The sequence below is a fragment of the Alosa alosa genome, chromosome 19 (genome assembly GCF_017589495.1).
Source record: "Alosa alosa isolate M-15738 ecotype Scorff River chromosome 19, AALO_Geno_1.1, whole genome shotgun sequence".
Lineage (NCBI taxonomy): Eukaryota > Metazoa > Chordata > Actinopteri > Clupeiformes > Clupeidae > Alosa > Alosa alosa.
The window spans coordinates 27,322,221-27,346,007 of record NC_063207.1 but is presented as its reverse complement, the minus strand read 5'-3'; the positions used below and the strand labels follow the sequence as shown (position 1 = coordinate 27,346,007).

At 42.7% G+C, this 23,787-nt stretch overlaps 1 protein-coding gene across 4 annotated transcripts in view; it reads left to right on the top strand.

Annotated features, from left to right (window-relative positions):
- The first annotated feature begins 76 nt into the window (after positions 1 to 76).
- LOC125283974 (peroxidasin) overlaps positions 77 to 23,787 on the top strand; it is a 54,656-nt gene continuing 30,945 nt past the window's right edge. Inside the window, exons 1-5 of one of the 4 annotated variants that reach the window (XM_048227586.1) lie at positions 77 to 332; positions 13,896 to 13,967; positions 14,820 to 14,891; positions 17,854 to 17,925; positions 20,430 to 20,501. In XM_048227586.1, the coding sequence (XP_048083543.1) occupies positions 148 to 332; positions 13,896 to 13,967; positions 14,820 to 14,891; positions 17,854 to 17,925; positions 20,430 to 20,501 (473 nt within the window). In that variant the 5' untranslated portion in view covers positions 77 to 147. Of the gene's footprint in view, positions 333 to 11,766; positions 12,398 to 13,895; positions 13,968 to 14,819; positions 14,892 to 17,853; positions 17,926 to 20,429; positions 20,502 to 23,787 lie in introns of those variants that run through there. The other 3 variants (XM_048227588.1, XM_048227589.1, XM_048227587.1) reach the window with 3 other exon arrangements.

Sequence of the window (23,787 nt, the reverse complement as noted above, 5' to 3'; positions counted from 1 at the left end):
CATCATCTGTAACACTGCCCTACTTTTTGCTATCCGGAGGGAGCGTATGGTGACTGCCGAATTCCAAAGCTTTAGAATAACTGATGTTAGTTAGTCGGCGAGAGGGGTAGCAAGCGGTGAGTTCTCAGCACGGCTGACTCGCTTGCAATGGCGATGTGGACTGGCCGAAATTTACCCCCGTTTTTAGCGGCGGTTGGACTTTTCTTGGTCTTTTGTGGTCCTCACGTCGTCTCCTCTTGCCCAAGCCGCTGTTTATGTTTTCGCACTACCGTTAGATGTATGCATTTAAATCTGGAAACTGTACCTGCCGTGTCTCCTCAGACCACCATCCTGTAAGTAGCCTACTCGACTCTATGGGAAAGTAGCAGGGGTGGGACGGACGGTCTACCGCTTTGTCCTCTGCACTTTACAGAGACGCACTGATAAAGTTCAAATATGGTCTTTTGTCCTATTTTACACATGCATTTAACGAAGTGGTTGCTTTGATTTAACCCGGTGACTTCTTAATTAGCAGTAAAGTTTTCAATAGCAGTTTATTGTAGGCTACCAACATGTAGGCTAGATCGAGAAAGTGGATAAATTGGGAAGTAACAGCTACAAAGTTGATAGAGCATTATGATTGTTTCCGTCTCCATGAAGCTGTTTAGGCTTTTGGTGCCCGATGGTTCTTATAGCCTATAATGCATTAGGCTATAATATAATGCATCTGGCTACCCTAACGATGTCTTAAATTCCACTAGTCTTTGTTGTATTGATGGAAGGCCACACAACGTTTAGTCTCTTGAGATTTTGTGGAAGGCTACAGAACTGACATTGTCGACATCAAGTTGAAGGCTAAAACCTCAATTGTAGTAACCTACATGATGACTGAGTGCAAGTAGGGGATTGTTTGGATACCTTATTTACTCTGTTGTCACCGTGATATGTTATGTGGAAACACCAATGAAATGCAGGTTGGTTTCCTCCCACGATAAGACCAGCATTATTGTCTGGCATAACTGGAACGTGTAGCAGCAGCTGTCCGTCTCGCTATCCGAAAGTTATTTAATATCCCTCAGAGAGCTTAACTGCAGGCTGTCATGTTAATAGAGGTCGATGAAATATGCAGTTCACCGCATGTGAACTTGGTGTGAAATACAATAGCCGCAGGCCTATAATATGAATATCAGTGTGGTCAGCGACCTTGGTCGAGGAATCAAGAAACAATCAATTGAACAAACAACAAAAAAAACTTTACAAAAAAAGACTACAAACGTCTGTGGGCTTGGTTTGCAGCCTACTTGCCACTGAACAATAGATTTGATTCTGTAGGCCTACCCTGCCACGCTCAGCTGACTTGTGTGTCATTACATGCCATGAATGAGAACTTTTTTTTCAGGGGTGCTGCAAGCAGCACAGTTATGTAACATGAATCATAGAAAAAGCCATTTGACCATTTGTATTGGATGACCATGGATCAGAGGGGAGACAAAGAGAGGAATCAGCTTGATTGCCATGAATTGGCACTCAGGTCAGCGTAGACTTGCACTGAGGGATGGCGTTTGACCCAGGCAGCTTACAAGATTAGTGCCACTTCAGAAGCTTCCCGACACCTTGTGAACAGGAACTCCCTTGTGTGAAGTTTCAGTCAGAGTCGGCACATAGCGGCGAGAGATGGAGACTGAATAAGGAGCCAGAAATTTGTGCCGTGTCCCCCCTTCTGGTTTTAATAGACCCATGTGATTGCTACATGCGTTCACTTCCCGGCCCTGTATACTTCTGTGCAAACAGTGGTCTCTATTCAGCTCCACGTCATGGCACAAAGGAACGAGTCAGTTCCTAACGAGGGCTGTGCAACATTCCCTATTAGCCTCCTCGAACATCTGTAGGCAAGCCTCCAGCTCTGAAAACAGCACCACGGGTCTGACGGCCCAGAGCAGAGGGAAACCAGATGATTGTTTGGAGATCTGGCATCGTCTTGTTTTCCCTTCTGGTCATCCCTCTCTCAAGGCCTGTGGTGGAGTGGCATTTGGGACTCCACTGGAGGTCTGTGTGGACTGGAGGGGAGTGAGCGCATTCTGTCCCTCAAAGCTCTGTCCGCACGCAAAGGGTCGTTTTTGGAAACTGCCACCTGTGGAATCAGCCTTCCCCTTCTTCACAGACCTCTGTGGTCTTGTTTGGACACGATTCCATGTCTGTTCTTTGTTCACCCCCCTTTTAATTATTCTTCTGTAAATCTTGTGCACCGCCCTGTTCTCTCCTAAAATGGAGACACTTATGCAGGATGGGGTGGCAATACATTTGCTGCTTTATGTTTTTATAATGCGCAGCAATGTGTTGATGGATGTGGAATGTGTGGGCCCGGGGTCACATCTGTTTGGCGTGCAGATTGCATTTGGCTTGGTAGAGCAGTGGTCAGATTGGGTCAGACAGTGCCTCTGAGGTCAAATAAATGTGTCCATTAAGAGGAATGTGTAAAATTACATAACTGTCACTGGGCTCTTTGTAATTTAATGTAGAAACAACTCCAACTGCTTGTCTATGGGGTTCTCCTTATGCAGTTGGCCAAGGCAGTGATGTAGCATGTTCTTGACTGTTCACAGGCCCTGTGCCGAGTGTCTGCTTTAGCTTACAGAGAGCGTCAGAGCAGAAGGAGTGGAATAGGGTCCCTGTGTGTGATCAGCTCCTGAAATCTGGTTCGAAAATGTGGTGTGGCTCTCCCTTGTCGACCCGTGCTGACAGGCGTCTCCCATTTGAGATGGAAATTCCTCATCACTCAAGTGCAGTCACGCGTTGCCGAGTGGTCCAAAAGGTTTTTGTCTAAATGTAACTATCCCTCCCACCCTCGCTCAACACGGTGTGCCCCCCAGCACACACACACACACACACACACTCTCCCATCCTCTGTTCCTCAGAGCCGTTTAGTGCTTGATGATCATCATGGCTTGGCCTGTGTTCCCGAGTTATGAAAGACTGGTGGCGCAAGAGCCTGCAAGGTTAGTGCCAGATGACTGGCTGGCTTGACCCTTGAGGCCTAGCTTTGGCCTGAACAACAGTGTGTCCATTTATGTTGGCGGGTTGGTGTTCAGATCAAAGCACTTCGCGGGCCACTCCGTTTGAGAGCCTGGGAATGAGCAGTCACTGCAGAGACACTCGTGGCTGTGTTGTTTTTCTCTGTGGCATTCGGTGCTCAGCAAGATATCAAGAAGTGGGTCATGTCAGTATCATATCCTGGACTGTTCTTAGTGAACTGATGCAGTATTGCACGTCAATTGTGTTCAGATCTATGGGTCTTATGATAGGACTGTACTGTATCTCAGTTATGATCTCCCTGGACACAGTGTGGGTAATATGCCTTTCTTTGGCTCATATTCTATATGTATTTGATAAATCAATATAATTTGTGACTGAAGCTCTTAAAACAAATCATGCACATATTTTCTCCAATGTTGTTGTGAACATAACCCACATATTTTTGGCACATTGTTCTGAACATGTTCATATTCACATGAAGTAGCTAGGACACTAGTTCCTGTCCTGGGAATGTGCTTTGGGAAAATATCCAAAATCCCATTTCCACATCAGTTATCTCAAAGTTGGGCTGTTTTGTTCTGCTTCATCAGTGCAAACAGTAGTTTATATTTTCAAAGAGGAGATTTCCCAGGTCCCTGTGAAATTTGATAACTTTTGTTTGTTTAAGTGCAAAACACTGATGCAAGTCAAAGATCTTTGATGGTCTCATGAAGGTCATTACACTGATTGCTGAGTAGACATCATCTATGCTGAGATGAATAGGGTGCTCAGAGTTACGCTGACCCTAATCTAGAAAGATGACCAAATTATATACCAAAGCCAACATACACAACATAAATGTGGATTATTTGAAATTAAGCATGTTTGTGTTACATAAAGTTATATCTGCTAACAAGCCATTAATTAAATGAACATCAGTGTTAATAAGCCTCAATTAATGTTAAATTAAGTTTAATTATGAATTGCACTTTAGAATGGACATCTTCTACCGTTATTGGAATGGAGTCTTTACTGTGAATAATCAGAGCAGGCTGCTTTACAGCTCAACTCATAAGATCATAACGCAGTTACAATGCCAGAGGAAAAGATTCATTCCCAGATTTCACAGGCGCTCAACGTTACTGTTTCTCTGTACACTACAGTCTTCTCACTGCTAAAACCTGCAGGCCAGATTTATAATTATTATATAGGTACTGAACACACAGATGTACTACAAACACATTTGCTGGAAGTGCTTTATTTATTTTGCTATTCACCTCAGTGCCTTCCCTTATTCCTTTGAAGTCCCACAGCAACAGTTGCTGCATTGAGACCCAGCAATTAATTTGAAAATCAGAATGAGTTATACTTTGTAACATCTTCCATTATATGATGATAGGGTTAAATGATGTCACACACCTTTTTGTATGTGATATTTATGTTTAATGTTTTTAATAGTCTCTGCATAAAGCTGTCCTTCAAGACATGCTTCAAGGCACTTGAGGGGGGTGTGATTTTATGACTAGAACACATGCCCCAGAGCAGAAGAGATTAAGATTAAGCTGTTCTTACTGTATGCCATTAGATTTAACTACAACATCTTGTGACACTCGGAGTTCATTCTTCTTTGGCAGCTCCTCTTGGTTCAGTATGGCACCAGACCAGCATGATGCTTCTGTTGGGTTCACTAATGACAGTACTCTGCTGAGCACAACAGTGGTCTTTTGTAAACACTCTTTGAGTGCTACAATAATATTTCTCTATGCCAACAAATAAACAAATAAACACACATGCATGCGCTTGGGTACTTGCCCTGTTCCCCTGAAGTTGCCTCTTTGTGTCCCAAACTGGCCGTCGTGAATGTTCATGGAGGTTTTTATTCTGGTGTTTCAGATTCTTTATGAGGACAAAACACCTGTAGAGGTAAAGCAAGTAGTCAAAAAAGTTTCATTTGTAGTATGCACTATTGTGACATGTATGTGCATGTCCTTATTTCTGAATTAATTGGTCCAAAGGACACAATGACTAAAATAATGTTCTGTCAACTGCATTAAGCTGGTGCATCCATTTGGTAAATCAGAGTTTTTCATGTTGTCCATTTGAAAGCCATTTTTCGGAAATTGGAGTTGAACCTCCATAATGGTGATTCATTCCATGGGACTTGAGATGACAGTTAGAGATTCTACATTAACAGAGGGCCTCTCTCTCTCTCATCAGTCTGTCATCCCTGTTGTTTAGGAATGCTCGGCAAACTTGACATGGTGCACATCACAGTTCATCATTTCAAAAGAGCAATAAAAAAAAAACAAGCAGCAGCTGATGGATTCTGCCTGTCCAGATCCACAATTTGATAATATTTATTTTAATATTTTGATAGTCTTTTCTCTGCAAAATGTCAAACAGATTGGCATCATGCTTGGATTTATCTAAGATCTTTATAGAATAACATTTATGGTGCACAACTAGAGTGTCTGATTATATTGCAATTTCCTGTTGTCCCTGCATGAAATGGGTAGTCCTGCACTTAAGCAACCTCTGTGTTCTTTACATCTGGTGATATGGAGGGCTGCACTGCATGGCTTTTTTCATGTTAACGTGGGTGAGGGTTTTTTTCCTCCCTCCTTCGTCCTGCTTGCTTGCCACCATTCATTTTTTCAGCTGTTGCCTCTGAGGGTTGTCCTCGAAGCATAGCGATAAATCACCCTTTCCCTTTGTAATGGTACTCTGGGCCTGGGATTTCCTAAGAAGGATGAAATGGAACTGTTTTTCTACCATTCTGCATAAAGTTCACAAGATCAGGTGTATGATGTCTTTGCTGTTCTAGTGTGCATGCCTCTGACAGTATTCAAATGGAACTGTTTTTCTACCATTACAAAACCACAAGGATAAAGTAAATTCAGTAAGATCAGGTGTATAAAAAGACATCAGATAATATATACTCTTTTGCAGTGCTCAACCACTTAGTGAAAACCCACAGCACACAGTAAAAACACAGTGAGGTGAAGCACACACTAACCCGGAGCAGTGAACTGCCTGCTTTGGTCGGGAGCCTTGCTCAACTTCAGCCATGGATCGGGCATTGAGAGCAGTGCGATGTCGGGCATCGAACCAGCAACCCTTCGGTTACAAGCCCGAAGCCCTAACCAGTAGGACACGACTGCCCCACAACATAATTAAACATAAAGCCACCGTGTTGAACAATAGTCCATGCCCTTTATGGTCATCAATGTGCTAGACAGCATGTGCCCTTCCATACCTCAAAATCAATGTGTTGTGCTTGTTTAGAATTAGTTGCCTTAAGTAAGTTGACCCCTGTCATGGTGCTTTATGTATGTGCTTGAGGTGAAAAGGGGGTCCATCTCCCACGTGCCTCTCCACAGTAAGGTTATTGGGTTTGGACTACTGAAGGACTGGTCACGTGATCAGCAGATCCAGGGCGGGTGAGAGCTTCCCTTTGGAGGGGGCATTTAACAGTCGAGTGGAGTGTTTTTACCATGTAAGTGGCCCTTGGTTTGTGGCCAAATTTACAGCCCCTTTAGGGATGGGACTAAAAAGAAGGGGTCTATTTAACTGCCCGAGGTCAAACGGTCATCATTCCTGTCTTGTCATCTGTATTGTCTTCACTGAACCTTTTTTTTTTTGGTGGGTAAAACTGTTCTTATTCCCAAAGTAGCCAGTCCAAATACAGTGAGTCAGGGAGGGAAAGAGAAGCACCATTGTGTGGAATTTGCTGGAGTCAGGCTTTGTCAGGCGTTCATTCTCTGTGGTATTGTGGAATGCAAAGCCAGAGAAATCCCTAAAGCTTTACTAATTTGCACAGGGAGATTCGGGCCCAGATAGCTGCTGAAAGAAACACTCATGCCCCCTCTCTTCCTGTATCACTACCGTTTGCGAGGGGTTTGTCTTGCCAGTCCAACATTGTTCCTGGGCTGGAATCAAGAAGCTGCACAGTGCATGCCTGTGAACAAACTCTCCATATGTCTGATGCATGTTTTGAGGAGCATTTTTGAGGACTCTGCGTATATGGCAGCATTTACTCTTACTGAGACCTAACACACTGTCATAGGCAGGCACATGTTGGATGGACACTTGAATCCCCACGATCATCTCTCAAGAGCCGCAGGCATGTGACAGTGGGTGGTTGCTTGACAAAGGAAATGCATTTCCCAGAGCAGAGGCCTTTGTTAGCTTTCAAGCATTGGCTTGTGTCAGAGATTGCATCAGATTTTGACGGCAGCTAATACTCTTAAACTGAACTAGACCTGGTTGGAAACATCCAATCCAAACACTTGGATTCTTTCCCTTGTGCTGAGATACTGGTATTCCCTATGGAATGAACAGTGGTGTTGGGGACCTGCATCCCACAGCTGTAAAAATGGACATGGGGGTGATCTTGAAAAATGAAAAAAGGGAGAAATTATACCATCTTTTAAAAAAATCCACTTAGCACAACAATCACCTGATTCATTTCAGTTGAAGAACATTGTGGTTTCAACACCAGGTTTGCACACAGAGTGGGGCTTGTTACAAGTGTGAACCTATTTTTATATTGTACCTTCCAGGCTGAAAATCAGTGCCAACACTATCAGGAAAGAAGTTTAGACACATAAACCAAAGCTAGCTCATCTAATAAGCTCAATTTTGAAAGGTGTGAGTCAATTTGGACCAATGCCACTTTTATGAGAAACAATAGATGTTGCTAAGACAGGATGAAGACAAGTAAGGCCTTTAAACCTCAGGGTTTGTAGATTTCATCTGTGCCTCTATCTACTGTTTAGACTACACAGGTCTCAGAGAAAAACAGGCACCATTTGCTGCCTGTGCAATTCCATCCCAATGATGATGCATGGTAATGGCGATTTTCACTGACAGTGACTAGTTTTCACTGATTTTCGATTCATAAGTAAAACCTGGTTCAGAGCACTCAGGATCTCATACTGGGCTGAAGGTTTACCTTCCAACAGGATGATGACTCCAAGCACACAGAACAAGACAACATGTGGGTAGTTTTAAAGGCAACTCTCTGAATGTCTTTGACCCAGCATGGTCCACCGACAGTACCCATCCAACCTTACAGAGCTTGAGAGGCTCTGCAGAGGAGAAGCAGAACATCCTAGCTCTAGGTGTGCAAAGCGTGTCCTACCCAAGGCTATAATTAGCCTACTACAGAAGGAGATTCAAGTACTGAGTAAAGGGTCAGAATATTTCAGTACTTAAGTAATATTTCAGTTTTCTGAAGGTCTGAACCTTCTTAATACATGGTAGATAGGGAAATGGCCCAGTGTTGGTAGAAACATGGCTGGTCATGTTATCACGCTCTGTGCTCTTTATCGTTGTGGACATTTGGACTGTGGAATTTCCCCTGTGGGATCCCTTGGCAGGCTGTGAACCAATAACACCAAGAGTTGCATCCTGTTCCCTAAATGTTGTCATGGATTTTCTTGCCATCACGTCACATTCTTGTTTTCCCCTCCAGGATTGTGGACTCTCTTCAGCTCAGGGAAATTGAACAATGACCTCAGATAATGCCCCAGTGCACTCGCCATTGGTCTTTTTTTGTGGTTGTCTCCCCACTTCCTGGATAATAATGAGCTTTTGATTTGGCGTTTAAATGGCAGTTACTGTAAAGCTAAATTATTTTAGTTCTGAGGTTATGCAATTGCATTCAGTGTGTACAAGACACAAGTGAAATGCTAATGAGGAGCTGTAGGATAGCAGATTTATGTGACATCTGCTTTTGTCTGTGGTCAATCTGCCAGGTCCTCTACATACTTGCTGCACACTGCCCCCCCCTCCCTACATACACAGCACATTGTCTTCAGGATCTTCTCCAACACATATCCTCTACATACTTACAGCAAACTGCCCCCACCTACCCACACACACACTACACACACACACACACACACACAGTCACTGCTCCACTCCCCTCCCGCCCACACACACATCTGCACTGTCATCACTCACATACATCATACACACAGTACTCTGCTTGCAATAGTAAGTCCCTTCACCATACTTGCAGTACACTGCCCCCCCCCTCTCCCCTACATACACAGCACATTGTCTCATGAGGAAGCTTCTCCAACACACATATTGCACTCCAACACACAGCACACTATCCCATCTCCCCTGTCATCCCCCCAACACACACCAAGACCCCTGGCAGTTGGGTTAGCCCCTTGAGCCGTGGATCTGCCCAAGGTTTCTTCCTTAGTAAGGGAGTTTTTCCTTGCCCTTGTTGCTCTTGGGTGCTCCTTGTTGGTGCCCCCACCCAATCCCAATCCTCCCCCACCTTTCTTATGCAGCCCTTGCCACTTAATCTACTAAACCCCTCTTCTACTGCACTACCCCCATTAATGCACAAATAGGCTGACACCAGACATAATTTCACTGCATTTCTTACATCCAGTAACTATATGCATGTGACAATAAACTTCCTTTCTATCCTTGTATAATGTGAATGACGAGAATATCAGAGACATTCTTGTCAAATAGTGAACCCATCACCTCTGAACATTGTCATATGTCATTACATAAGGTATAGGTACTTTACATACCTGAAGCAGACTTTAACAAGTTCAACAGTGATTAAATGTAGTTAGCTTCAGTTTGTTTGCTCCCTTGATCTTACCTGCTTGACCCACAAAAAATGACTCTGAGAGGACTTCTGCTTTGACAGCCGGTGTTGTAAAGCAGGACATATAGGCCATAGAGAGATTGTTATATTTAAGTGGTAGCTCTTCCTAACATCTTAAAACTGTTCATTTTGAAGCGGTCTCCTTGCATGAGCCCATAAAACTACGGTATATACATTTGTATGGGGAGTCAATGCATTGATATGTCTTCTTGTATCTGTTTGTATCTGCTCATGCTGAGAAAATAAGTGGTCCCCCTAAACTTTAGCATGTAATTTTTATGTACTATATAATGTACAGCTACAAATCAAAGCCTGTTTCCCCGGCATATGGATCCTTGAATGTTCTGTGTGTGTGTCTCCCCCCAGTCAGGCCTGCCAATCCTGGCACCTGGTTGGTGAATCCAAGCTCCATTAATTTGGGAGCTCCCTGCCAAGGAACAGAATTTTGTGGAGCATAAACAAACCGCTGCCCTGACAAGCTATGAGTCACCGATTATTTGGATCACCACACTCCAATCTCACTGGGTCCACGTATCCCAGCAACTGTATCAGCCTGGTCAGAATTCAAACGGGTATTTAAATAGGACAGACAGTGTGTGGAAACCAAGAGCGGAGTGCTCTGTAGAATCTTTGGTGGAAACTTTTGTTGTTTCTCTGGTCTTATGGATGGTCCTATGCTTCGACTGGTTTGAATTTTGGAGGCGATTAAGTCTGAGCACCTTTTATTTGTGGTGTTTCAACTACTGTGAGCTCACAGGTCAGCTTCTGATATGTTGTGCCTGGTGGACATGGGAGTATTTATTTTTCACTTTCAGTTTTGCCAGCTTTCTTAGTCAGATTTATGTCCTGCTCAAGGGGCATGATTCCATTTGGAAGAAGCAGTTCCTGAACTTGATACTGCAAGAGTATATTGATAAAAGAGAATTTTCACAGACATTGGTTTTCATGCTCTTATATTATTTTTACCAGAGGTGGTATGTGAAGCCAACATGGAATAGAGGCGCTCTGGTAGATGTTTGTATAAATCCCCAAAAGATCTCTTAATGACCGGTTCATTTTTTCCAAAACTTTTGAACAGCCTCCTGCTGATGAAAATATCTCCAGAGAATTATAAACAAAAACCAATAAATTAGTGGGTCTGTTTATTGGAGCAGTGCCCTGTTTCTTCCTGTTATTTTCTGAATGACTCAACATCCCAAGTGACCTTCCTCTGATAAGCCGCTGAACAACCGCTGACAATGTGTCCTCTCTGCAGCTGAAGAAAATGTGTTGAAAGGATTGACGTTGAATGGAACCTTTTGAGTTGAATGACATACATCTACATGGAGCAAATATTGCACTTCCTGATGGATATGCCAAACGGCTAAACTCAACCTCCTTTTTACATGGCTCTAGCACCGTGTATGGTTTGTCATTCAGGTCCATGAGCTGGATAACAAAACCTCTGGAGACGATCAAGACCTTTTTTGCATTTTGATAATGTAATGAAAATTCCAGTGATGTCTGGTTCTCTTAATTCATATGTACAGTTAACAAAATGTAACAGTACACAAACACACTAAGCCCTCATGCTGTTTTACTGGATGTACTAGCAGTTTTCATGCACTTGGTCGTGTCTGGAAAAAAGGTTTAGATCAGGTTTTGAAATCGACTTGGTGAGCTAATTCCTATATTGCCATGAAACCATTGACTGACAATCTCTAAAAATCTGTCTTACTACTTGGCCTCCATGTGTACAGATGGTGATTAACCTGCATAACTTAATATCACGGTCTTCTGATATATGGAATGAGGAGTCCTCCCTGTGTAGTACTGCTGCAGGCAGAGTTCTCCTCAGCCACTCACTCAAGTACAACTCAATGGAATTCTGTCCGTCAGATTCCTATCCTGAGGTATGCAATATTTTCCACAGTGTACATCAAATGAAACGGCTCTGTGCACTTCTGCTGAAAGCATTGCCTGGAGCATCACGTCAAAGGATTCCCACAATGCGGGCAGCCCCTGTTGGAGCATGCCACACTGGCCACAGTGCAGTGTGCAAGAGGCATGCACACACACACACACACACACACACACACATTCTGGTACAGGCTGTGCTGGTGCTATAGGTGGGAGGTGTGTATGGGGCTGTCAGGCTGAAGAGGTCGTTTGTCTTGTCCCCTGGTCTGGGTGTCTGCTGTGCAGAAAGTGCCGGCAGCACCGGGAGAGAACATTTCAGATGAGGATTCAGTGTCAGGCTCTATGAAATGTAAGCAAACAAGTCTTGGCTTGGAATCCCTTTGAAAAAACATCCACATAACCACACTCACCCTTTTAAGTTGGAAGCCTTTTGTAAGGGGTGAACCAAGAGAGGTGGATGTTTTATTTGATACATTGTAACATTCCCAGACTTTATCTTGACTGTATTTGGATTTGCCCTTGGTTGTTATCCTGACATTATAGAGGTTTCTTCTCAGGTTACTTTCACCCACAGTTTTAGTTATGATTTATGAAACCAAAGAACCACACCAAAGACAGCAAGTGATCCTGCCAGAGCTACTGCTGTTACCTTTAGCACCTCTGGCACAACTGGAGCATTCAACATCTACTGCATACAAGGATTCTTCTCAGAAAGCAATGGCATGTCCTACTCAAGCCAAGATGTTTTTGAAATCAAATATGCCACGCCATAAACACAAACCAATGTCTGTCTAATGATCTTACAATTCTGGATGGCACTCAGGATTTTGGACATGTAAGACCGAGCATTTCACATCACATGCACATGTATGTATGCATGTATGTCATTGTGTTGTTTACTGAATATGTATATTGATATGTTGGAAGTAAGTAGCTGACTACATAAAAGTTGTGCCTTGCATAAATAACTGGAATAATGATTTGGAATTCATCTTCCATTTTCAAGGCCTATATGCACTGATATGATGTCATTGTAAAAGTAGAATACATCAAATCGTAATGAGTTGCAAGATGCTTACGGCTTAGCCATTTGTTTTTATGGTGAATGTGTATTTGTTGATTAGCAGTATGCTAAATACACCATTTATCCCTGCAGTAAGTTTCTACACCGTCTTAATGGACAGGGACGTAAGTGCTTCCAAAGGAGAGGAAGTTACAATATAAAAAGCCTGCTTCTATAATACGATCCAGATGCTGTGCTTTCTTTCTCATTTTTTCGTGGAATGGATGACCCAAAAACATCTTGCCCTGCTCTTAAAAATCAGATCTTTTTTGTTACATTTGCAAAGAAACTGAAGAAAGCAGAGTGCAGGAATCTATAGTTTTATGATTTGGCTCTGGTGGCTGTTGTGTCTGCTGTAACTAAGTAACACAAGTAAACTGTTTTCAGACAGAAATAAGCTATAACAGAAAGAGTTCTGTCAGTCTTTGATTACTACAGTACCTTCACACAGATTTATGACCCTATATCTCAGTGGTTAAAAATGGTCATTGCTAAAACGCTGAAATTCTGTGTGGTTTTTACACACATCCATAGAAGCAGCTGCCTCTGTTAAACTGTGTTTTTCTCTTATTATTATGTTTGCGCCTTGTGACTCAGTTCCTAGATGAGCATGCTCAGCTCTTGTCTGTTGCTGATGAGAGACTATGTGGTGAGGGGAGTGCTTGGTAGATGAGTTAGCTATGCTTGTGTAGACAGCTTTATCTTTATTATGGCGATTTCCCGCTGTCGTCTGGGCATTTTTGTGGTTGGTTACTGTCTCTCTGTCTGCCTTGGTGCACACAGGATGGGTCAGCATCAATGCTATCAGTCTGGTCAGGTTTTTAGGGCAAAGTTGCTGTCAACTGAGTAGCCAAGATCCTTCACTTGCAAAGACACATAGCACACAGAGCAAGGCTAAAATCCATGTACGCTCTATCCTGGGACCTTTTGTTGCAGCAATGTGACCTCATGGCAAACTGTTTTTGTTGTTTACTTACAGTATGTTCCTCCCCTTTACAAACTAAAATGCTTTCTGTGCAGCATAATGGCCATTTACCTGCTTTCAGCTTCATATTTAAGCATCTTTGCATCATCATGATAATTCAGAAAACTTGGAAGTTAAAAAAACTCTTCCGTTGCCAACAACAACTGGCCAATAGTATAAAGGATCTCTAATTACCACAGATTTTGTGATAAAAAAAAATACTTTTATGCAGTCAGTGCAAATGACATTACAACACAAATATTGTATGTTACATAAATTGTAGAACAAAAATGTGAATGGCTCATTTGTCTTTTTTCTTTGTTTGTTTTTCTTTCTAGAGACCTGAGATTCAATAAAATAAAAGACTTACAGCCAGGCTCTTTCAGACGACTCAAGAACCTCAACACCCTGTAAGTACCATATGTCACTGTAGATGGACCCTCCATCTACCCTCAATCTAGAGGTCTCTGATGAAGTTGCCCTCTCTGTGGAGCCCTCCTTATGTGCTTTTAAACATATACTCTTCATCTGTGGGAATTAGGTTTGCTCCTAGCTTGCAACCTTATCCATCCATCCAATTCTGATTGCGCTCTTGACTAACTTCCACCAGCAAACTGAACGCAACCCACAAGTACCCCAGTTGCAAATATTGTGATGGAAGTGTAGTGGTTAAGGACTTCTTTAACAATTCCGTTTAGTTAACCCACAAACCCTTGTAACAATATGTCTTGGTCTGGCTTTAATGTAATGGAATTCATACACTTCTTTAACAGTTTAGTACACAAACAACAAGTCTTGTCTGGCTTTGCAATGCAATGTCAGTCTCCAGCTCAAACAATCAAGAATACCTTTGTGCCTCATTTGTCCTCAAACCATGAGAAAGTTCAATATTAGTGTCTGTCTAGCACGAAAATAGCCACCTGCCACACTACAGAGTCTCTTTTTCCATGTGATCTCCTCACTGTTAGCTTCCCAACTGTCATGACTTGCACGTGGAAGGCAGCTGTTTTCAGTTGAGAAATAAAAGTGAGCATGTGTATAGGTGTATTACTTAACTAGGCTTTTTCCGACTATAAGTCAAAGGCATGAAGACACCTCAATTTTTTGAATTTGGGAGTTGATACACTTGATGGCTCAGTTTAAATGGTTAAGCCAATGATGTGGCTCTCTTATCTTCCATCAGACTGGTTACTGTATAAATACTGAAATTCTGAGAATACCCTTAGGATCATGTAAGCTAATATGATTTGCTTCTTTTTAAGCCTCTTAAACAACAATCACATCAGAAGAATCCCTAGAGGAGCCTTTGAAGATCTGGAAAACCTGAAATATCTGTAAGTTTAGCCTTTTAATCACAAATTGCTCTTGATTGATTGATGATTGTCTCTGTTTTTATTAGATGCTATGAAGCATTATCATCCCATGCTAATGAAAATAAAATAGTGTGTACAGAATGTGCCAGATGCAGCTAAAAAAGAATGTCTGATCAGAGAAAGCTGTTTTTAACAGGCCTTTAATGAGATTTATCCTCAAATCCTAGCCCAAGTTCACACACACCAAAGACTGTTCACCAGTGCCAGCTTTCACAAAAGCTGAACTTCACCCGACGCACTGACAGTTGTTGTTTCAACATAACTCAACTCTGTCCAAGTTCAAAAAGCTGGGGAACAGTTTTATCCTCAATCACACAGATCCCTGTTCAACTTCATTGTTCTTAATGAAAACTGAACAACTTAGGGGAAGTGTGAGCCGAGACATTCCTGCTTGAGGTTAATGGCTAATCGCCCTGAATGTATCTGTCTGACTGTCTTTCCCCTCCCCCTTTAAAACCCCAGACCATTCAGAGCACTGAGACCAGCCTCAGCTGTGTTTAGCATGGGGGAGGGGGGCATGGCAGAGTTCCTGCCTTTGTTAGTCATAGCCCCATTAGCAAGCAATAAGCCTCAGTTGTGGTATTAGCGTTGTCTGCATTTGACTGGATATTAGGTGTTTGTCTGAAGCGTTCCTCTACACTCCACCTTCCCCTCGCCCAACCCTAATCACTGACTCTTCCAAGTTTCTATCAACAATTTAGTGCCATTAATCTGGCATTGGAAGACATTGTATATTTTTTGCATCCAATTTTGGTGTTTCTTTCTACAGGGGTGGGTGTTGGTGTTCTTTATGTCTATACGCTTTTTTGCCATGTAAACAGTTGTGTCTGTTGGCTGGTGTCCATGAAAGACTGTGTTGCTGGAGTTGCTATGCACTGGGAGGCAAAGCAATGAGGTTTTCAGTTGAGTTTACTGGGTAGCTGCATGTTTCATGAACATTCTCCCACTCTTAGATGTAATCAGATGTCGGCCAATGTAATATCCATCATCTGGAAGCTTTCCTACGATGCCTTCTGTCTCAGTAAGAAAAGCAACCGGTCTGGGGTGTCTGCCTCCAGTAGTAATTCATTCAGCCCTGAAATCTTTTGGCCTTTTCACATCTCTGCACACCTGTCCATGACTGAGCATATTCCTCTCAGTATCACCACCACAGCTGCACTAGGACGGCCCAAACATCACAAGCAAATGGCACTTCCTGAACTTTCATGTGAATTAGCCAGCTGTGCAGCAAAGCCATGGAGGGGAGGTTAGCTCCAAGCCTCTGGAAGTTGCACCCCATTATCCTGATTACCCTGCCGCCTTCTCTCAACCCCCCACTGTATCCATTACTATGTTATAATCACCAGGCTATATGCCCCCATGGGCTTGTTGTGGATAGTTAATTGAAGGTCGGGGTGTTGTACAGCTAATCTGAAGACAGCCCTGAAGTACAGCCCCTGTGATCACAGCAAACTGCCCTGTCATTCTAGTGGGCTGTCATGATGTGCTCCCTCAGACGACTGATGCCTTTGTATATCCATCATGAAAAACCTTTCCACAGGCTATATAAAGTGACATGAACTGGCACCACCCAGGTCACAGGTCAGCTCTGTGATGTCGAGGTCAGGTTAGAATGTCCTGCACACACAGACAAGTGACGGACATAAGGTGGGTTATTGAGTAGCAGTGGTTTCCCGTTGTCAGACTAATGTGTTTGTAGGACGAGAGTATCATTTTCATGCTGAGAACACCCCCCAAAAAATGTTAACCTGGACAATATTGTCAAGGCATTTGTCCAAAAACAATAGCTCAGTTGTTGAAATATATAATGCAACCATTTTGGCACCAGTGTTGCTTTTTTTCACAGTTGGTCCAACCCAGACGCTGTTAAGTGCTAGGCAGTCGCTTAAGGACAGCACTATTAATTTCCTGCTGTGTGCTGCGTACACTGCCTGTAAATAATAGTGAGTCCACTGGAAAAGGCCACTGAGCACTCTTGGATTTCAATGCAGGCCCGCCAATTCCCAGCACCACCAAACGGCCCCTGGAGAGAAGACTTTTCAGGCCGAGATTCCTCTTTCCCACGAACACCACTGACTCAGAGGCATAGTCGCCATCACCAGAGCAACAGCTCATGTCAAGAGGGTTATTGTGTGGTCACCAGATGTGGTGCAAAGCACAGCAATGCAGCACTCGAAGCCAAACAATCATGCATGGTTTAATTGGATAGAGGAAGCCAAACAATCATGCATGGTTTAATTGGATAGAAGGCTTTGAAGCGCCATAGTATTTATATCTGTATAAATATATTTAGGAGTTGGTGTGTTTTGTACTATATTTGTGAAATAATATATACCCTCCTTCATAACAAAATCTTATTCTTTCTAGAAGGTACTATCTATTGAATGGCTGTTTGCTGTCTTCAGATGTTAGACTATAATTTTATATACCTGATCATGTTACCTCTCATTTTTAACATTTACTTTGCCACTCCAATGCCAACAATAATGTTGATATAGTCTCTGTGTTTTATTGTGTCTCCTTTTTCAGTTTTCTGACATATAAATGATGGCCTCCTCCAGCTGTGTTTTGATTGGAGATACTTTACCATAATTAACGCCCTTGTATTGGTGACATAATGGACTTGGTCCCATGATGATAACTAGCTTCATATTGCTGTTATGATTTACTAATATTTCATTACTGTACTTGTGAATTTATAAATTATCTTGCTGGTTTCTCAAACTGACAGCATCCCCATGAGAAAGTAGCTTAAACAAGCAACATGATAATTTATACAAGTAATGGAATTCCCCATCTTAAAGACTCCTTACATCTGTTCATTCTGGCAGCAATTACTGACTCTCAAAGTAGTCTACATTTTCCCCCAGCAGTTGGTACCCTTTTGTGTGTTACTAATATTACTGATTATTTCTCCTTTCAGCTATTTGTACAAGAATGAAATCCAGTCAATTGACAGGCAGGCATTTAAGGGGCTTGTCTCTCTAGAGCAACTGTAAGTGACCTCGTCCTCCCTCCGCCTCCTTTGCTCCTCGTGTGCTTCGTGTGCTAACCTCTGTAGCCCGTTGACCTTTCCCTGATGCCCTCTGCCAGTCCACTTAGGGACTCTCCCATTCTGCAGTCCAAGCTCCAGCTCCACTTTGCAGTTGTCAGATCACCTTGCATAGCTTTGAGGCGCAAAGCTCAGGGTGGGTTTGTCTCCCTTCAGCCCTGTGCTTGTAAGCCCAAAGCTGAATGCAAGGCAGCACACTGTATACTTGGACTTGGAGGGACGCAAACGAAGAACCCTAAGCTCCCGATGGTCCCTCCATGCATGCCGTGTGTGCACTTTGTGTAGCATCCCCATCCACCACCACTACTACCCGCTGCATCCTCCAGCCCCTGCATGTTTAGAGCATGTGTACTGGCGCCCATGTCTGTCATTCAGTTGACAAGTGAGTGGCGCCCTTGCATCTGGGATTGGGGCCGATTTGTCAGCAGCCTCTGACAGCCATTGCTGGGTGGTCTGTGCCCTACCTGTGTCCTCTAGCCTGCTGCTTGCCTCATCTTGTCCAGCTTGCCACTCCTGTGTTCTGCCCAGTCGTGGTACAGACATTGCTTTGCCCACATCAGCTGTGAGTTCACTCCCCAAACCAGTGAACTCCGAGACATATTAGTTCTGTGTTTTAACTTCTAGGCACTATTCTCTGCTCATGCCTGCAGACTTGTGTAAGCCTATGCAATGTGCATTATGACATTGATTGACATTTCATCATCGGAAGTGTTTGTGTGTTTGTTTGTTTGTTTGTTTGTTGTCTTTCCATAGCTACAGACAAGCTTTCTTCTTTCCCTCTGCAACCTGTATATATAACCCCCTTCTCAGACAATCTATTGCATTCACAGAGCACTTCATTGAAAGTCCTAGAGGGGATTTGAAGTGATTAATTGAAGCACAATGTTTAATGTTCAGGAGAGTAGTTTATATTGTTCTTCCATTTAGTAAGAGATTATTGCATACCAAGTAGGCAGAGTATGCTTTAAATCAAATGGAAAGTAAAGTATTGTAGCATTCTTTGCAGGTTATTACCATAGCATGCCTGCTTCTCAACAGAGACGTGTATAAACAAGCCGTGTGCACCCCCTCCCCTCCTTTTAAAGAGCTTTCACCAGCCTCCAAACCACATCCATTCTTAACAAATGACTATTTATATAGCAGAGAAATTAGAACTAAGGCCGCCTGTTGCCTTTTAACTGTGTGGAATTCCCATATGGTAATGAAATCTTTTATTTGGTGATGACAACGCTATAGCTGTGTTTTCTCCTTTTTTTTGTATTTGTGTTTCAGCCACAAGTATGCAGTACTGTGCATTACAGGCCTAGTGTTTTATAATGAGATTTGTCTTCGTCGTTCTTTTACTTTACCATCAGATATTTGTCTTCTTATCAGTAGTATTAAAATATCACACAATTGCTAGTGCACAAATCAAAGCTGTTCAAGTAATGGGATCTCCCAAACTGTGACAGAGCAGTTGAGCCTTTTGGACACAAGGTTGAATAATTGTAATTGTGTCCTTATGCTTGAAGGGGAAACTGTTTGTTCAGCTGTTAGGAATGATTGAACACATAATGAAGTCACTGCTCAGGTATCTTTCTCTCTCTCTCTCTTTCTTTCTTTCTCTCTCTCTCACACTCTCTCTCTCTCTCTCTCTCTCTCTCACACACACACACACACACACACACACACACACACACACACATGCACTCACATACACACACACTTGCTGTGAAAGAACATGTTTGAAAACGAGTTTGCCACATTTCTGGCTGATGCCAATAAAGTGCAACAAATCATTCTGCTGTGTTTTCTCTTGGATATTTGACTTGGATAAGGTCTGTGCATATGTAACAACTCTCCCAGTTATGGTTGCTCTGGTAAGATGTATCATTCTCCGTCAGTAGAAATCATAATGTTAACACTTCAATTGTATGTAATGAGTCAGAGTTTTCTGCTTCTCGTAGCTATGCAAACATATGCTTCTCATTTAATTCCACTAGTATGTCACAGACATTTGCTTAGTTCATGTGTTGCCTGATTCACAAACATGCATATAGAAATTTTACATGAATATGACATTGGGTTCTAGTATGTATTCCCTGCTTTCATTCTCCATGAGCCATTTGAGAGTAGTTTACTTATCCAGCTGTGTGTCTTTTTTATGGCAAAGGGTCATGACCTTGCTACTAATGGGGGTGTAGCATAAATCAAAAAGCCCTGTTCCTTTAGGTGTCTTTGTGGACTGTGCACAGAAGCATAAAGTTTACAAACGCGTTCCTGAGCTTCCAAACTATGCACTACTGCTTACTGCCACTGCCATGCCACTTCCTACATACAACTCTACTAGTATGCATTTAGCTTGTTTGGTGAATGCCAGTGTTATGTTATGCTAGTGATATGTTTTTTTTATTATCATTATTTTATGTCTGTTTTTCTTGACCTTTTGTAAATCTTTTCCCTTGCAGGTATCTGCACTTCAACAACATTGAGTCCTTAGAGCCTGAGTCCTTTGCTCATCTGCCCAAGCTTGAACGCCTGTGAGTGGCAAGACCTGCCCTAACCTTTAACCTTTCACCTTTGCTTCTCTATCCAGAACTGTCCAAAAGAAGAACTCTGTGCACTAGTAATCAAATCAAACAGAGAGCATTCGTTGAAGGAGTGTCTTGTTTACGCTTCATGACGCAGGAGAGAGAGAGGGGAGGGCGGAGGGAGTAGGAGATACAGATGATCTTTATGTGCTCCAAAATTCCTGTAACATCAGGACAAGCAATTTCCCTCATGACTCCCTTGTGATTGTTCTGTTTTTGAAATGTTGTTTTCAGTCCAGGCTACAGAGGAATGAATGTCCAGCCTTGTTCTATATTTGTCTTTAAATAACGGCATCAAACTCATTTTGATGCTACTCTGGAGGATGTAATCTCTGACATTGCCGATGTGAGCCCAGAACACCTGGTACTGCACTGTGTAACATAATAGTTGAACCATTTTAGGCCTAGTCCACACGTACCAAACCGATCTTTTTTTCCTCCGTCTTCCCTGGAACCGTATCAAGAATATTTGCGTCCAAACGGATCCATCTCAACACGACCCAACACGTTACTTCATACCCCAGGCCTATAGGTGGCACTGTGTCTTTACAGAAATTCACCAAAACTTGCAAAACTTGCGCTTTAAAAACAGACAGAATAGGCTACTGCGAAAATGGCTAGTGCAAGGAAACCAGAATTGTTTGTGTGGACTGATGGTGAACTGTCAACTGTAGTCAACTGTAAAACTAATAAACTTTATTTTACGGTTTGTGAAGGGTGCAGTCCGTCCTTTATTTGGCTAACGAGGTAGGCCTACTAATCACCTTTACTTTCTTTGGTTGTAGGATAGTCCGTGATTCACATTAGTTTTGGCTATCACCGCAATTAGGCTACTAAACGCAAGGCTTACCCAAGTTCTAGGCTATTCTGTCGCCACATTTATAATATTGCTATAAAACCTTCGTTAGTAACAGTCAATACTTTTGCCTGCATCAAATCATGCATTCACATTCAGTGTGCTACCATCGGGCTTAACGTGAGTTCTAAAGCGTCTTTGTATGCTTATATCTGATTTCACTTTCGACTGTGAATGCATGTATATATGTTGTAAGACATGTAAAATAAATGAATGACACTGGCACTTCACGCACAAATTAATGTAGCCTAAACTTACACCGCGACTTTCCTAATAACTTAAGTTCTCTCTCGTCACTGACAGTAGCTAGAATGCATAAAAAAACCCGGGAAAAACAGTGTACAGTCAGAGAATGTCTAATAAGGAGAACTGCCACTCTCGGAAAAACTTCCGGTTTCTGAACTGGTTGCAGTTCCTTCTGTGGTTCCACATGAGGGGGCCATTCCGCGAGTGCAGAATGCATGGAGGTCTATGGAGCTGTACCCCTCAAAATCCACTTTTCTCGGGATATAATTTTTTTTTCAAGTAATTTGAGTATTGTATTCGAAAGGGGAGGCAAAGAAAATACACTTGGTTGAGTATTATATTTTTAAAGTCACTTAATTGTTCTTAAAAGCCTTTCAAATGTGTCAATGGCGTCATTCATTAGCACAATGCTAGCGTGTTATGTGCAACAATCACCCAACCTGTAAGAAATCAAAAGGACATAAGAACTTCGTTCATTCAACTTTTGACCTATAACCCATGTTGAAGTTATACAAACTACAATCAAATCTGAGATTTGTCAACGACAATCAGGTGAAAGAGACAATTTTAGCCGTCTAGCTCCATTGACTCCCATTCATTTCTGCACTCATGGCGATCGCCCCAGTGGAACTCTGGTGGAACTGCATCCAAAATTCGGTACAATGGGACTTATCACGGTGTGGCAAGGCTCTCCGTGAAGCGGGCTCTGGTACAGTCCACCAAGTCATAAGCTATCGGTGCGCAGCATCAGTTCGCGATATTTATCTTAGCAGTGTAATCGTGGAAGTAATGTCATGTATGAAAACTAGTATTGTTAGGCAATACTATAAGTGCAAGTCCAGGGCAGCTGAGGTGTGGCGATGACATCATCGATCGCAAGCAGGATGTCTTGGTTTAAAGCTGTCTAAAGCGAACTCAGGGCCCGTCCACACAGAGGCGGCTTTTTAGGGTAAACGCAGAGGTTTTGCTTCGTCTTGGCGGCGTCCCAAGCGAATCCTGTAAACGCACTGCCCGAACCGCACTTTTCTGGAAATCTGGTCCCAGAGTGGAGAAATCTGAAACCGTAGCCCGTTTGAATTAGTTTAGACAGCGAAACCGCACATACTGCTTCGCGTGTCGATGCTGTCATCGCCACACCTCAGCTGCCCTGGACTTGCACTTATAGTATTGCCTAACAATACTAGTTTTCATACATGACATTACCTACGATTACACTCTGTAAGTCAGTGACGAGAGAGAACTTAAAGTTATTAGGAAAGTGCGGTGTAAGTTTAGGCTACATTAATTTGTGCGTAGTGCCAGTGTCATTCATTTATTTTACATGTCTTACAACATATATACATGCATTCACAGTCGAGTGAAATCAGACATAAGCATACAAAGACGCTTAGAACTCACGTTAAGCCGATGGTAGCACACTGAATGCAAATCGCCGATTTGATTTGATGCAGGCAAACGTATTGACTGTTACTAACGAGGTTTTATAGCAATATTATAAATGTGGCGACAGAATAGCCTAGAACTTGGGTAAGCCTTGCATTTAGTAGCCTAATTGCGGTGATAGCCAAAACTAATGTGAATCACGGACTATCCTACAACCAAAGAAAGTAAAGGTGATTAGTAGGCCTACCTGCGTTAGCCAAATAAAGGACGGGACTGCATCCTTCACAAACCGTAAAATAAAGTTTATTAGTTTTACAGTTGACTACAGTTGACAGTTCACCATCAGTCCACACAAACAATTCTGGTTTCTTTGCACTAGCCATTTTGTCATAGCCTATTCTTGGTCAATTTCTGTAAAGAAACAGTGCCACCTATAGGCCTGGGGTATGAAGTAACGTGTTGAGTCGTGTTGAGATGGATCCGTTTGGACGCAAATATTCTTGATGCGGTTTCAGGGAAAACGGAGGAAAAAAAGATCGGTTTCGTACGTGTGGACTAGCCCTCAAACGGGTTTCAGATTTCTCCACTCTGGGACCAGGTTTCAGAAAAGTGCAGTTTCGGGCAGTGCGTTTACAGGATTCGTTTGGACGCTCGGCCAAGACGAAGCAAAACCTCTGCGTAAAAAGCGTCTCTGTGTGGACAGGTCCTTAGATTAGTTGGGTACCCTTTAGCCTAAATGGGAACCAGTAC